General features: G+C 43.6%; 1 protein-coding gene across 2 annotated transcripts in view; it reads left to right on the top strand.

Moving 5' to 3' along the window:
• Nucleotides 1-14,735, top strand: part of polr1a (RNA polymerase I subunit A) — a 139,239-nt gene that overhangs the window by 74,512 nt on the left and 49,992 nt on the right. For both annotated transcript variants that reach the window (XM_078223480.1, XM_078223491.1), the window contains exons 25-27: nt 2,181-2,348; nt 5,080-5,215; nt 8,922-9,079. In XM_078223480.1, the coding sequence (XP_078079606.1) occupies nt 2,181-2,348; nt 5,080-5,215; nt 8,922-9,079 (462 nt within the window). The remainder of the gene's footprint in view (nt 1-2,180; nt 2,349-5,079; nt 5,216-8,921; nt 9,080-14,735) is intronic.

Genomic DNA, 14,735 nt, shown 5'->3' with positions numbered 1-14,735 from the left:
TAGACTGTCCACCATCTACAAGGCACAAGTCAGAAGTAAGCCAGGCAAACTCTCCACTTCCCTGGAAGAGTACAGCTCCAACAACACATAAACAACTCCTTAAACAGTCACTGCCTCCACCAGTGACATGCATTGGCAGCAGTGTGTACCAACTACAAGATGCACTGCAGCAATACATCAAGGGTCCTTTGACAGCACCTTGCAAACCAGTGATCTCCATCGCTGAGGACAAAGCGGCAGATACATGTGAACAAAATGATCTGTGTTCCTCTCCAGGCCACACATCTTCCTGACTTGGAACTCTGTCACTGTTCCTTCACTGTTTCTGGGTCAAAAGCTTGGAACACCCTCCCTAACAGCACTGTGGGTGTACCTACACCACATGGACCGCAGCGATTCAAGAAGGCAGCTCACCACCACCTTCTCAGGGCATTTAGGGATGGGCAATAATTGTTGGCCTAGCCAGTGACATCCACATCTAATGAATATCAGACTGAAAAATAATTCTCGTAAATTCTTTCTGCAATCTCCCTAATACCTTTGCTGTAGTAAATCTACAAGTACCTTATCAGGAATGAGGCATTGGGGAGGATGCAGATAAGATTGAGTAAAGAGTTTATCAATGTGTTGATGTATTGCAAAATGACACATGGTGAAAGCAGAGATGTGTTAAATTTTATTTTTTATTGCTTTTTTCACCAGCTTATTGCTTAATGTCTTTGTGTTGTGGGGAGTTTGAATTTTGTGGCTTTTACTTACTGCTCTCTGCGTGATTATTATTTATCTTGCGCGCGTTGCTGTAACCTGAATAATTTTAACCAGCAACCTACGAGGAACTCTGAGCTCCTTCCGATTCACACTCTGACTATTGCTGTGGACTCCGGCTTTGCGCACATTCTGCTCCGCTGCGTTGATAACTGATAACAAAGGCTGCAGTCATTTGCATTCTCAATTTGTGCATTTTGCAGTCACTTGAGATCACAGATGACACGGGCTGTGGTCCTTTGTGGGGATAGCACAATAAGCAGTTGTTAGTATTGAATTGGTGGTTGCTTGCTGTCGTTGCTAACATAGTACTGCGTTGTTTAGGGATAATTTGTAGTTATTTGACTGTTTCATGCTGAGTATATTTTGATCCTATTGGTAGTGGAGACTGTATGTACTGCTAGCACAGTTCACCTTCACTGATAACACAATCCAGTCTTACTGACAACTCAATTACCGCCAGCACCATCCATTTTCACTGTTGGTGCAGTTTGGTTTTGCTGATAGTCGAGCCCACATTCACCCCTGCTGCAATCTGATTCATAGAAACCCTACAGTGCAGAAGGAGGCCAATCGCCCATCGAGTCTGCACCGACCCCAATCCCACCCAGGCCCTATCCCCGTAACCCCAGGTTTTTACCCTGCTAATCTCCCTAACATTAAGGGGCAATTTACCTTGGCCAATCAACCTAAACCTGCACGTCTTTGGAGTGTGGGAGGCAACCGGAGCACCCGGAGGAAACCCACGCTGACACAGGGAGAACGTGCAAACTCCGCACAGACCGTGACCCGAGGCCAGAATTGAACCCGGGTCCCTGGTGCTGTGAGGCAGCAGCGCTAACTACTGTGCCACCCGGGCCGCCCCTGATAGCTGATTCTAGCTGATAGCCGAGTTGTGACTTGCAGAGATGAAAAGATCGCAGCTCAGTCGGCTTATGCTGTGCCACAGAACAATTGGTGCCTTCGAAAATCTTTTTTTTTAAATGACAAGGTTCGTTCCCTAAGCCCCATCAAACATGTTGGCAACATTCCCTCTTTTGTCTGAAAAGAGTGAAGGAAATAAAATCTTGCACTTACGTGGCGACTTTGAGCTATGTCTCACAGGACTATACAAAGGTCTTTTTTTGTAATGTAGGAAACACGGCAGCAATGTGTGCATCAAGATACCACATCATTTTGCTGTGCTCAGAAACACGCCTTGTTAAATCATGTTGTGCATGTCAGATGAAATGCTGGATTCTCCTGTTCTTTCGCTTGACCCTATTGAGAATACGGGGATAATTGCATGGTCCATCTTGGGATTGTGCCCCCTGCCACCCCAGTCAAGTTTTCCTGTATTTGCTCCTTTTCACTGACCCAAACGCAGGATAATAGTCAGTTAAAATCTTAACTGGATCTTTCTCTCCCTTCTTTAGTTTGAAGGAGCTGCTGTGTCTCAAGTGGCAGCGGGCTCTGTGTGAGCCAGGGGAGGCAGTAGGCCTCCTGGCTGCGCAAAGTGTTGGAGAACCGTCCACACAGATGACGCTGAACACTTTCCATTTTGCTGGCAGAGGAGAAATGAACGTCACTTTGGGTATCCCCAGGTAAGAGCGCATTCTGAAATGCGAGCAGGAAGCGCTAGAAATCCTGGGCAGGTCCAGCAGCATCTGTGGGGGAGAGCGAGAGAGAAACAAAGTTCACATTTCGAGTTGAATATTAGTCCGCTTCAGAACTGAAGGAAGGTAGAAACATCGATGCAAAAGAGGAGGAAGAACAAAAGGGAAGGTCTGGGATAGGGTTGGTGGGGGCGGGGGAATTAAATGATCAAGTTGTCATGGAACAAAAGGCAAAGGGAGTGCCAATAGTTGTAGTTTTTTAAAAAAATCAAAGCATTTGTCCAGAGTGAGTGTGAATGGCAGAATAATGAACAGCTGTGTCCGGAAGCAAAAATACGAAAAACAAGAATCAGTGGTGGCAAAAAACAGAGTCAAAATGGAAAACCGGGTTCATTGTCTGAAGTTGTTAAACTCCATGTTGAGTCCATCAGGCTGTAGAGTGCTAAATTCAAAAATGAGGCACCATTCCTTGAGCTACACTGGAACACTGTAGCAGGCCGAGGACAGGACTGTGAGCACGAGAACAAAGTGGTGAATTAAAATGGCAAGTAACCGGGATGGTGGCACAGCGGTTAGCACTGCTGTCTCATAGCACCAGGGACCTTGGGTTCGATTCCCGGCTTGGGTTCTGTCTGCGTGGAGTTTGCACGTTCTCCCGTGTCTGTGTGGGTTTCCTCCGGGCGCTCCGGTTCCCTGCCACAGTCCAAAAGACGTGCTGGTTAGGTGCAATGGCCATGCTAAATTCTCCTTCAATATATCCGAACAGGCGCCGGAATGTGCGACTCGGGGATTTTCACAGTAACTTCATTGCAGTGTTAATGTAAGCCTACTTGTGACTAATAAATAAACTTTACTTACTTTACTTTACTCAATCATCTCTAAAACCTGATTCCCTTCTCATGGCACCTTTCCATAAAATCGCAGGAGGTCTAACACCTGCCCCTTTACCTCCTCTTCCTCATGATCCATGCTGCCAAACTCTCCTTCCAGATGAAGCACTTGTACTTGTTTCGATTTAGTATTGGCTGCTCACATTGCGGTTTCCACTGCACTGGGGAGACCAAACACAGATAGGGTGACCACTTTACAGAACCGCTCTGCTCAGTCCACAAGCACGACCCTGTGCAGACCTTCCCTTTGTCCTTCCTCCCCCTTTCAACACATAAGACCCTTCATATTTCTACCTTCAGTTCTGAAGAAGTCAAATTCAACTCATAAACGTCAGCTGGCTCTCTCCACAGAAGCTGCCAGACCTGCTGAGCATTTCCTGCTTTAAATCTAAAGAGCAGGCAATATAATCTTGCATTTAGTGTAGCACAATTTCAGGATGTTGACAGTTACCAAGGTTTTCCTTTAAAATGTGGGAGACATGAAAACCAGTTGCGCTGAACAAGATCTCACAAATAACAGCGAAATGAATGTCACTTTGGGTATCCCCAGGTGAGAGTGCATTCTGAAATGAGAGCAGGAAGCGCTGGAAATCCTGGGCAGGTCCAGCAGCATCTGTGGGGGAGAGCGAGAGAGAAACAAAGTTCACATTTCGAGTTGAACATTAGTCCGCTTCAGAACTGAAGGAAGGTAGAAATGTCGATGTTTCAGTGTTGCTGATAAATGTTGGCCAGGGCACCAGGTTAGACTCCCCTATTCCTCTTCAAATAGTGCTATGGCATCTTTTATATTTATCTGAGAGGGCTGATAGTGTCTGCCTTTTAAATCTAATTTGAAAGTTGACGGCTTTGGCAGTCCTGCACACCCTCAGCATTGAACTGGACTCAACATGAACCCACAACATTGAATCTGCTAACTACTGAATATGGGACAATAAGGTTTGGGACATCCATTTTGAGGGATGGGACACATCTTGTATCATTTACATCCAGTATCAAATCGACGGCTCTCTGCTCAGGTACAGAATGATTAGGTACTCTGTAAATGCCCTCTACTCGAACAATGTCTTTGGCTAATTACAGTCCTATTGCTTCCAGACCACCATTCATTGGGACCATCTAGGTGGCAGTAAGCTGAGAGAGCAGCAGTATAGCCCCAAGTTGTGGAGGCCTTCTCCCCCTTCTGTTCAGCTCCCGTACACTTTCCTTTCCAGTGCTCAGTCTATAAAAAATATATAGATAGGTATTTTAAAAAGTACAATGTGGGAAAGTGAGCTGTGAGGAGGATACAGAGGTTGCGAAGGAATATACACCATGATGGGCAAGAACATGGCAGATGGAATATATTGTGGGGAAGTGTGAAGTTATCCACTTTGGTAGGAAAACGGAATAGAAGTGGTGGGAGACTTGGATCTGGGTGTCCCTGTGCAGGAAGTTGATACTTATTAAATTATTTGTTACATTTCTTAAAGTTGTCATGCAGGTACAGAAAGCATTTAGGAAGGGGAAATGGTACATTTAGTTAGAGGGATTGGAGTGTAAAAGTAATAAAGTCTTATGAGGATTATATGTGTCTCTGTGGCGACATATTTTGGTTACTATCTATACTGGTGGCTCGGGCTGAATGAAATCCCATGTCACTGGATCGCGGGGAAATTGATGTAATTGATGAATTAAGAATTTTGGAACAAGTCACAGGTGCTTTGACCTTTTAATGTGGGTTTTATTTAGCTCTTCTCTGTTATTGATGGTATCCATAAGATAAAACAAATACCAGTACTGTGACATATGGCTGGTGCAATGTAACCCATCTAGTTTTTCTTCTCAAAAAGGTTGCGAGAAATTCTAATGGCAGCAAGTGCCAACATTAAAACTCCAATGATGAGTATTCCTGTGTTGAACACAAAGAAAGCTTTGAAGAAGGTTAAAAAGCTGAAAAAGCAGCTCACAAGGGTGTGTTTGGCAGAGGTAAGCATATTTATTTGGGTAAAAGGTCGAAAAGAGATTACTTTTAGTTTCTGGACTGATGTGTTTCTCATACAATGGTTCTCATTATTAATTATTAGTATTAAATACTGGGGTTGATTATGTGCCACAGGTTGAATGGAGGTAAAAGATATACATTTGGGTGCACAGGCACTAAGCCAGTTCCCTGTCACATTCTGTGGTAAGGCATTGCTTTACGAAGTTCTGTATTGAAGTCCACCCAAGCCTGTTGGGAAACTGCTTTATAAAGGGAGCGCAGTGATTGTCATACTCTGTTTTACCATTGTAGTTGCTCTCTTGTTTGTATTATTTCACTTGTATTTGCAACTGTCTTGCTTCTGCTTGTGTAAATTTATGTATATATTTGAGGCTCATATTTTTCAAGTGATATGTTGGCAGCTGCGCTACAAGTTGTCACAGCTAAAGTTTTGAAGGTCCCAATTTTTTGATCACTTTATCATTGGTGGTCATGCTGTTAGCTGTTGAGGTCCTAAGCTCTGGAATTTCTTCCCTAAATCCTTCACCCTCTTTTCCTTGCTTTCCTATTAACTGCTAATATGATTCTGACCTTTTTAAAAAAAAAATCTTTCATGGGATGTGGGCAGCACTGGCAAGGCCAGCATTTGTTGTCCATCCCTAATTGCCCTTGACCTGTGGCTTTCTAGGCCATTTCAGAGGCCAGTTAAGAGTCAACAACATTGCTGTGAGTCTGGAATCACATGAAGGCCAGGGTATGGACAGCAGATTTCCTTCCCTAAAGGACGTTAGTGAACCCAGGTGGGTTTTTACAATAGTAGTTGTCATCATCACCATTACTGAGACTAGCTTTATTTTCCAGATACATTAATTGAATTCAAATTCCACCAGATACTGTGGTGGGAGTTGCACCCCTGTCCATCGAGCATTAGCCTGGGCCTCTAGATCACTGGTCCAATGATCAGTCCCAACTTTGATCACTTTATCTTTGGTGGTCATGCTGTTAGCTGTTGAGGCCCTAAGCTCTGGAATTTCTTCCCTAAATCCCTTTCCCTCTTTTCCTTGCTTTCTTCCTTTAAAACCCGCCTCTTTGACTAAGCTTTTGGTCATCTGACCTCAAACTCCTTGGAGCCAATTTTCCTGCACCACCCACCACGGTGGGCGAGGGGCGGACCATGGAAAGGTCTGTAGACCTCGGGTGGGATTTTCCGGTTTCGGGGTGAGCGTGGCTGGAAAATCCTGCCCCTTATGTTGTTCAGTGTCCAATTTTGTTTTATGACACCCCTGTGAAGCACCTTGGAGTGCTTTATTACACTTAAGGTGTATAGAAATATCAGTTCTTGATTTTAGAGGAGAGGACCTAAGAAAAGGGAGAGAACTAACATTTGCTTCATGTGCATTAATCCAGCTGACTGCCTTCAGACCTATGTCGTCATGTCTGAGGAGATTTTTGATTCCCACCTTCACTTCAGTGCAATGAATTGGTGCACAGGTTGAGTACACCCCTGCCCTTTTCACACATCCAATAATGAAGCCACTGTGGAAATATGCTGCACCCCTAGTATAACATAGTCATATAAATTCTATGGTTCTGCCAGAGGCAATGTGACCATTAGCTTTAAATCTCTACAGTATTAGGCGCTTTCAAACTGCAGCATGTGTTGTTTGTTGGACTGCTGATATTAGAGCCTGTATCTCCACATCGATATTAGAGCCCCCAGGCACAGTGATTGGCACCGCTGTCTCACAGCTCCAGGGACCCGGGTTCGCCTCCAGCCTTGGGTGTCTGTGCGGAGTCTGCACCTTCGCCCTGTGTCTGCGTGGGTTTCCTCCGGGTGCTCCAGTTTCCTTCCACGGTCCAAAGATGTGCGGGTTAGGTTGATTGGCTATGCTAAATTGCCCCTTAGTGTCCCAGGATGTGTAGGATAAAGGGACTAGCGGAGCAAATATGTGGGGTTACAGGGTTAGGGTGTGGGTGGGATTGTTGGTGCAGACTCGATGAGCCGAATGGCCTCATTCTGCACTGTAGAGTTTCTATGAAGATCATCTGGAGTCCTCGTCAAAGCTTTCACCATAGTAATCAGCTCCATTGCAGTGCTAACAATTTGTGATGGCAGTGAATGTTAAAACCCGCTGCACATTCACTGAGTAAGGGAGAACTCAGGAGCCAGTGTTTCATTATCGTAGGTTGATTCACAAAACCCAGAGAACACAGGCACGGACTCGTTTTCCCTTCACACCTCGCACATGGCTGGAAATCAGTTTTTTATGTACGCTTAAGAATAATTCCCTAAACTTTGCCCAATTTGTAACAGCTGTTTTCGCTTACAGCCAAAGCACACACCTTTGCGACAGGATTGTAACATTAACAGTGGGTGGAGTGAAAGTTGGAAGGAGGCTAAGGATATATCCTGACGTAAATAGTTACCCAGGTTACCAGATAGAAGTCTTACTGCCTCGTCAAGGAACCGTTTGGTTTAGCAACCAGTTTACCCCAAACAGTGTATGCAGATTTAGTTTGCCAAATGTGCTTACTTACGTCAACTAGTTTGGATAATATTACCCTTTACATAGCCCATCAAGGTCAGATCTTAGTTAACAAATTAATGTTTTCTTGCCAATTATCAAAAAAGCCGCCAGAAAACAAAGTCACAAACAAACAATTGTTTATTTCCTTTATAATCATAGCAATGTGAAAATGAGTTGATAGGGTTCGTTGACGAAACAAGTGACAGAAGTTAAGTTGTGTCATTATAATTCTCCTTGATCCTTTACTCCTGGGTAAATTCACCATCTGCACTGGTAGCTCGAGCTGGATGAAATCTCAATGTCACTTGATCTCAGGGAAGCTCGTCAATCGAAGTATCATTTGCCTATATCTTTCTGCTATTGCCATAAAGTGTTAACTTTTGTAGCCTTCTCTCTCTCTGTCAGAGATGCATTGTTTGATTTTCTGAGACACCCTTCCTCATATACTAGAGCTTTGCTGATACTTAAAACATAGGACTTTCAAAATAACAGTCACCTCTTTTGTGTTTGTTACCCAAACATAGCCAGTAGCAATGTTGTCTCATCCTCTTGTCAAATGGTATAAAGGTAAGACACTGAAGGTATGTAGTTTTGATAGAGTGCCAAACTCTACCCTGGGGCAAAAGTATTGCTTCAGCTCTTCAACATTCTTCCCATGGTGAGCGTAGCATTTAAGGCTCTGCCTTTGCAAATGCCATGGGGCCAATGGTTTAGTAAAAAGTGAATGAATATGCGCAAGGAAGTGTCTTGTGAAGCCTGGCTCTGCCTAAAATAAAAACACAAATAGAGCATGTCTTAATTAAATCACCAAGAATATCACAAAGGAAGTTGCAGCTAGTTAGGTTATATCCAGCGTCTCTGTAATTGCTTTACAATTGCATGTTCTTACAGGCATTGAAGCCACAAATTATGTCTGTTAAATTTCAGAATTTGTAGAAGATATAAATCTGTGTGATCTGCAGCCATTGCAGATTGTTATCTGTGCCCTATCTGATTTATTTCCCCCACATTCTCTCTGAATGCAGCAAATGGCTACAAATAAACAATGATGAATTAAGCTATTTTAGTGCTTACAATATGCAGCTTCAAAATACTCTTGTAGAAATTCGAATCTGTTATTCTACGTTTTGCTACTTATTACTCTTAACTTGGTTTTGAATGTTTCCTTTTCAATACATTTCAGGTTCTACACAAAATCAAAGTGAAGGATTCTTTTCAGGTTCAAAGCAAGCAGGAGAAGTTTCGAATTTACAAAGTAAAATTTTATTTCCTTGATTACAAACTGTACCGGCAAGAGAAATGTTTGACACCAGATGACTTATTGCACTACATGGAAACCAGGTAATGGGTTATACATCATAAATATTTTAGCATGGGAGGCTGCCATTATTCATGCTGTGCCGTTAGAAACAATAGAAGTAGTCCCGTGCCCCCTTTTGAGCCTGTTTTCTTTTTGTCATTCAGTCCAATCATGGCTTCAATCTGTACCCCATCTCCATTCACCTGCCATTAATCCTTGATACCCTGACATAACAAAAATCTAACTTTATACCCACCTAGGGGGGGGGAGAAACTGGGCCCTCAGGTTAACGTCTCATCTGCAAGACATGCAGCACTCCCTCAGTAATGCGCTGGGGTGTCAGCCTAGACTTGTGCTCATGGTTCTAAGAGTGGGGTTAGAACATAGGAGCTCCTGACTTCTACCAATAAAGAAAGGCTTCATGGATGAAAGGAGGTGAACTGTGGATCTTTGTCCCTGCAAAAGTTACTTCCTGGAGAATGGGAGAATAATGGTGGACCAAAGTTCAAGGAAAAAAGGATTTTGCTAAAAAAAACCCGAAAGAACTCTCTTTTTAAAAATGTGGATTGATTTTATTTTGGCACAGAACACTTAAACATTGACCAGCATGTTGGTACCATCATTGTTACCAGAAGAGAAAAGAGGAATACAGGAAGAATTGTTAGCTCATGGAATGCTGTTCCACAGGTTGTATTTCAAGCAGAGACAAAGGACTTAGGCACAGAAATAGACCATTCGGCCCTCAGAACCTGCCCTACATTCGATAAGGTCATAGCTGATCTGATCATAGTTTGAACTTCATCTTCCTGTTTGTCCATTCCCCCGTCACAGCCCTTGACTTGCTTGTCTTTCTAAAAATCTAACTAATACAGCCTTGAATAAATTCACTGACCCAGCCTCTACTGCTTTCTGAGGAAGGGAACCCCACAGACTAATGACGCACTGAAAAGAAATTCCTCTGATCTCTGCCTTAAAAAGGTGACTTCATATTCTTATCAGAAAGAAATAGGGGCAGGAGTAGGCCATTTTGCCCCATGAGCCTTCTTTGCCATTCTGTAAAATCATGGCTGATCTACTTTCCTATTCCAGGGATCAGAGATGGCCTGTTAATTCCTAATCTCATGACACCACTACCAACCAAACTCCACTAAACAATCAACATCACATTGATGTTAACAGTAGTTATTAATGGGTTAACAGCTTTGCTTAAGAACATGTTGTTCCCAGTAGACTGATCTCAGAAGAGATCCTTTCATGAGACAGTGTGGCTCCACTTTAACAGGATGTTTTTGAGCTGGATCTCGGGAGGAGAAAAGTGCCAGATCCATGAGCTGGGTGTGTTTACAGCACTGCTCGTGGACCGGGAGGAGCAGGAGTGTTTGCTCCAGATCCAACAATCTAACCTGTTTACAGACATTACGATTGGATCCCAAATTCTTTGACTTCTCCAATTCCCACCCCCACCCTCATCTTCAAGTGCTCATCTGCCCCAGTCTCCTACTGCCTGTTTCTCAATCTCCAGACTCCTCACCAACTACTATCTCCAACTCCCCTTAACCCTGTTTCTGCCTACCCAACCTCACCCCCACTATCTCTGCTTGCCTGACCCCACACACACACCAGTGCCCCTATTTCTCTGCCCACCTGGGCCCCTTGGGCTCTGACTCTCTCACCATGTCCACCCTTCCCTCTCCTCCTGATCTTTGTCTGCCAACCTCTTCCCCGATTGATCTCCTAAGTCATCTGCTTCGCTTTATTCTCCTTTCTGAGAGGCAGGCAGTCTGGTGGGCGAGAGACCTAATGCAAAGTTTACAAGATTTTCCTGGGTTCATTTTGGCTTGGTATGCAGGAAACCTATACTTGCCTGATTGCCATTTGGAGACCCTTATGCCCTTGCACCTCTACCCCATAACGCTCTACCTCCCTTGCTTCCCCAGACTCTCTTCACCACCCCGTGTAAACATTGGGGCCACAGTCTCTCAATTAAGAATCGCCAACAATAAGGTAACTCACAAAATTATTGACATAAACTAGTAGATGGCCAGTTCAAACAAAATACCTGCAACAAAACATACCAATGGCATTTACACTCTGTGTTCAAGCACACAAAAGTCCCGCAGAAAGCAATGGCTTTGATGATTCATTTGGAGCATTGGACCGTCTGAAGGTTGTAACAAAGCTTGACATTTCTTTTGAACAAATAAAATATTACATAGTGAAAGTTGTGTAGAGCTGTGAGAAATGGGATCAATAATGCAGAGTTATTATGCATGTCCTGTCTTTCAAAGCTATCCTCGGGTTGTTGTAATGCCTTCAACATGAGTGTGTTCAAAGAGACAGTTGGGAAGTGAGTGGATTGTTTCAGGAATAGCTGATATGGATGCAGTGGGCCGTAGAGTGCCTCTATAACTAATGTGGTTGAGGGTGAATTAATTGTTTGATCCTTTTACATGATAAATAATTGCCTAATGTTAAATGCTGTCTCTATGCAAGTTCCAAGTAAAATTAAAACAGGGTTTGTAAAGGCAAGTGATTTAATGACTTTGGCTTGTTTGGTTTTGTTGGCATGCAGTTAGAAACCACTCAATGTTTGTAGAAGTGCATTAAGTGAGTCGAGCATTTCAGAAACCTCGAGGGGAATGAGATCATCAAAAAAAAGGAAGGAGAGGCTGTAAATGGTCTAATCCTTGAAAGTTAACACAATTCTCTGATGACTGGTGTTTATTTCTGTTCTCCCTGTTGGGATGTGAGCAGCACTGATCAGGCAAGAATTTATTGCCCATCTCTCATTGCCCTTGAGCTTGGTAGGGAACTGCCTACAATTGAGGGGTCACGGGCTCAAGGTGAGAGGGGCGAAGTATAACTCAGATATTAGAGGGATGTTTTTTACACAGAGGGTGGTGGGGGCCTGGAATGCGCTGCCAAGTAGGGTGGTGGAGGCAGGCACGCTGACATCGTTTAAGACTTACCTGGATAGTCACATGAGCAGCCTGGGAATGGAGGGATACAAACGGTTGGTCTAGTTGGACCAAGGAGCGGCACAGGCTTGGAGGGCCGAAGGGCCTGTTTCCTGTGCTGTACTGTTCTTTGTTCTTTGAGTGGCCTGCTCAGCCATTTCTGAGGGCAGTTTAAAAGTCAGCCACATTGATGTGGGTCTGAAGTCACAGGTAAACCAGACTGAGTACTTATGGCAGATTTCCTCCCCGAAGGACATTACTGAACCAGGCGGGATTTTAAGATAATCAGGTAGTTTGTTCTTGATCATTATTAATGATGTTGTTCCAGATTTATTAATTGATTGGATTTGAATTCCCCCAACTGCTGTACTGGGATTTGAACTCCTGCCTTTGGAGCATTATAAGAAGTCTCACAACACCAGGTTAAAGTCTATTTGGAGCATTAGTCTAAAGTCTAGTTTGGAGCATTATCCAGGCCTTTGGATTACTCGTCCAGTCACATTACCACTTTGGTATGATCCCCATGTTCTGCTGAACACCACTGGAAGTGAGAAAAAGGTTTCCTGACAATACAATCTCACAAATATCAACAGAATTTCTTCTTCTCCAAGGAACAATTGAAATTTGTAATATTCAAAATGCAGCTGGATCTCATAGACTGGAGGATAGCAGAAATTACCTTTGATGGGTTGAATGGACTTTTCTCATCATTGTGATCTTAATGATCACCATATCTTTATGATCTTACAGTATCACTGTAGATACAGTAACCGATCACAAACCACTCGCCACCAAGCAAATATGGGACTTGAGCCCATATCATCAAGTTGACAGAAACATTAATCCCTGAGCTAATAAATAACTCTTGCCTGGTTGTGAAGAAGGCACTGAGACAAGGATGCTTTGGCTGTTTATTGTTTGCCACAGAACTTAATTCTCCATTCTAACGCAATCTCCCCCAGTGCTGGCTGACTCTTTATAGCACATCTGAGTATATTTAGCTATTTAAATACCCATCACTTGATTATCTTAAACTACTAGGTATTTAATATCCTTCAACAGAACCTTTTAAATGCTAACATTGCTTCTGCGGTTCTCTTCCTTAAAGTAACCAAAAAAATGCATACATCCTTGTTTCAAAGGTCCTTTTTTTGTTTTTAATTGTCTTGTAGTACTATGTAGGCTGAAATATGCTTTGTCCACATGTCTGCAGTTCTCCAGGTTCATTTGCTTAGCATTCAGATGCTAAGCAAAATAAGGAAACCTGGCTTGTGGAGAAAGAAGGGCAGAACTGTTTATGATCAATATGTTAATTTTCCAAAGTGCTTTTGATTTAGGAATTGTGCCTTTTGGATACAAAAGAAATTCAGCTAATTGAAAGGCAAAAGAGGCTGAATGGCATATTACTGTTCTTATGTCCCTAATCCACAATTAAGTTTATGTTTGTTGGGTTGAAACAAAATAAGTTGAACTGCTGACGACATAATCGATTATTTTGTCAGTGGAGTTCAGTACATCGCTTGCCCATTACTCTTGAGCGATTGTGCATGAGTTTGTTTACTCCGAGCTGTGGTGTTCCTAATCGTGCTAAGAATGCAACACAAATGGCACGGTCAGCGTTTGTGTTGAAATTCACAGCTTCTGAGATGATAAGTCAACATGTGTCCATGTGGCATTTCATGGTTGCCCCTGATCTGGAGGTAAGAATTAAGAGTAGTAGACTATTGTGTGCCATGTATGCTTTTATTTGTGTGATATTTGGGTATGGGTGTTAGTGACCTCTCAGTGTGATCCTGCATTGTCTCTCTATGATTCACGGGCGTTTTGTTTTTCTGCCCATAAACTCCAGATTACATGTGATCTCGGCATAGTCTTAAGTGGAGCATAAATTATGGACCGTTTGGGTCAAGTGGACTTATTGTGCCCTTTTCATTCAATGTAATCATAGAACATAGAAAGCCACAGCACAAACAGGCCCTTCGGCCCACAAGTTGCGCTGATCATATCCCTACCTCTAGGCCTATCTATAGCCCTCAATCCCATTAAATCCCATGTACTCATCCAGAAGTCTCTTAAAAGACCCCAACGAGTTTGCCTCCACCACCACCGACGTCAGCCGATTCCACTCACCCACCACCCTCTGAGTGAAAAACTTACCCCTGACATCTCCTCTGTACCTACCCCCCAGCACCTTAAACCTGTGTCCTCTCGTAGCAACCATTTCAGCCCTTGGAAATAGCCTCTGAGAGTCTACCCTATCCAGACCTCTCAACATCTTGTAAACCTCTATCAGGTCACCTCTCATCCTTCGTCTCTCCAGGGAGAAGAGACCAAGCTCCCTCAACCTATCCTCATAAGGCATGCCCCCCAATCCAGGCAACATCCTTGTAAATCTCCTCTGCACCCTTTCAATGGCTTCAACATCTTTCCTGTAATGAGGTGACCAGAACTGCGCGCAGTACTCCAAGTGGGGTCTAACCAGGGTCCTATAAAGCTGCAGCATTATCTCCCGACTCCTAAACTCAATCCCTCGATTAATGAAGGCTAGTACGCCGTACGCCTTCTTGACCGCATCCTCCACCTGCGAGGCCGATTTAAGAGTCCTATGGACCCGGACCCCAAGGTCCTTCTGATCCTCTACACTGCTAAGAATGGTACCCTTCATATTATACTGCTGCTTCATCCCATTGGATCTGCCAAAATGGATCACTACACACTTATCCGGGTTGAAGTCCATCTG

Source organism: Mustelus asterias, chromosome 1, assembly GCF_964213995.1.
Source record: "Mustelus asterias chromosome 1, sMusAst1.hap1.1, whole genome shotgun sequence".
Taxonomy (NCBI): domain Eukaryota; kingdom Metazoa; phylum Chordata; class Chondrichthyes; order Carcharhiniformes; family Triakidae; genus Mustelus; species Mustelus asterias.
This window is presented reverse-complemented; position numbering and strand designations above follow the sequence as displayed.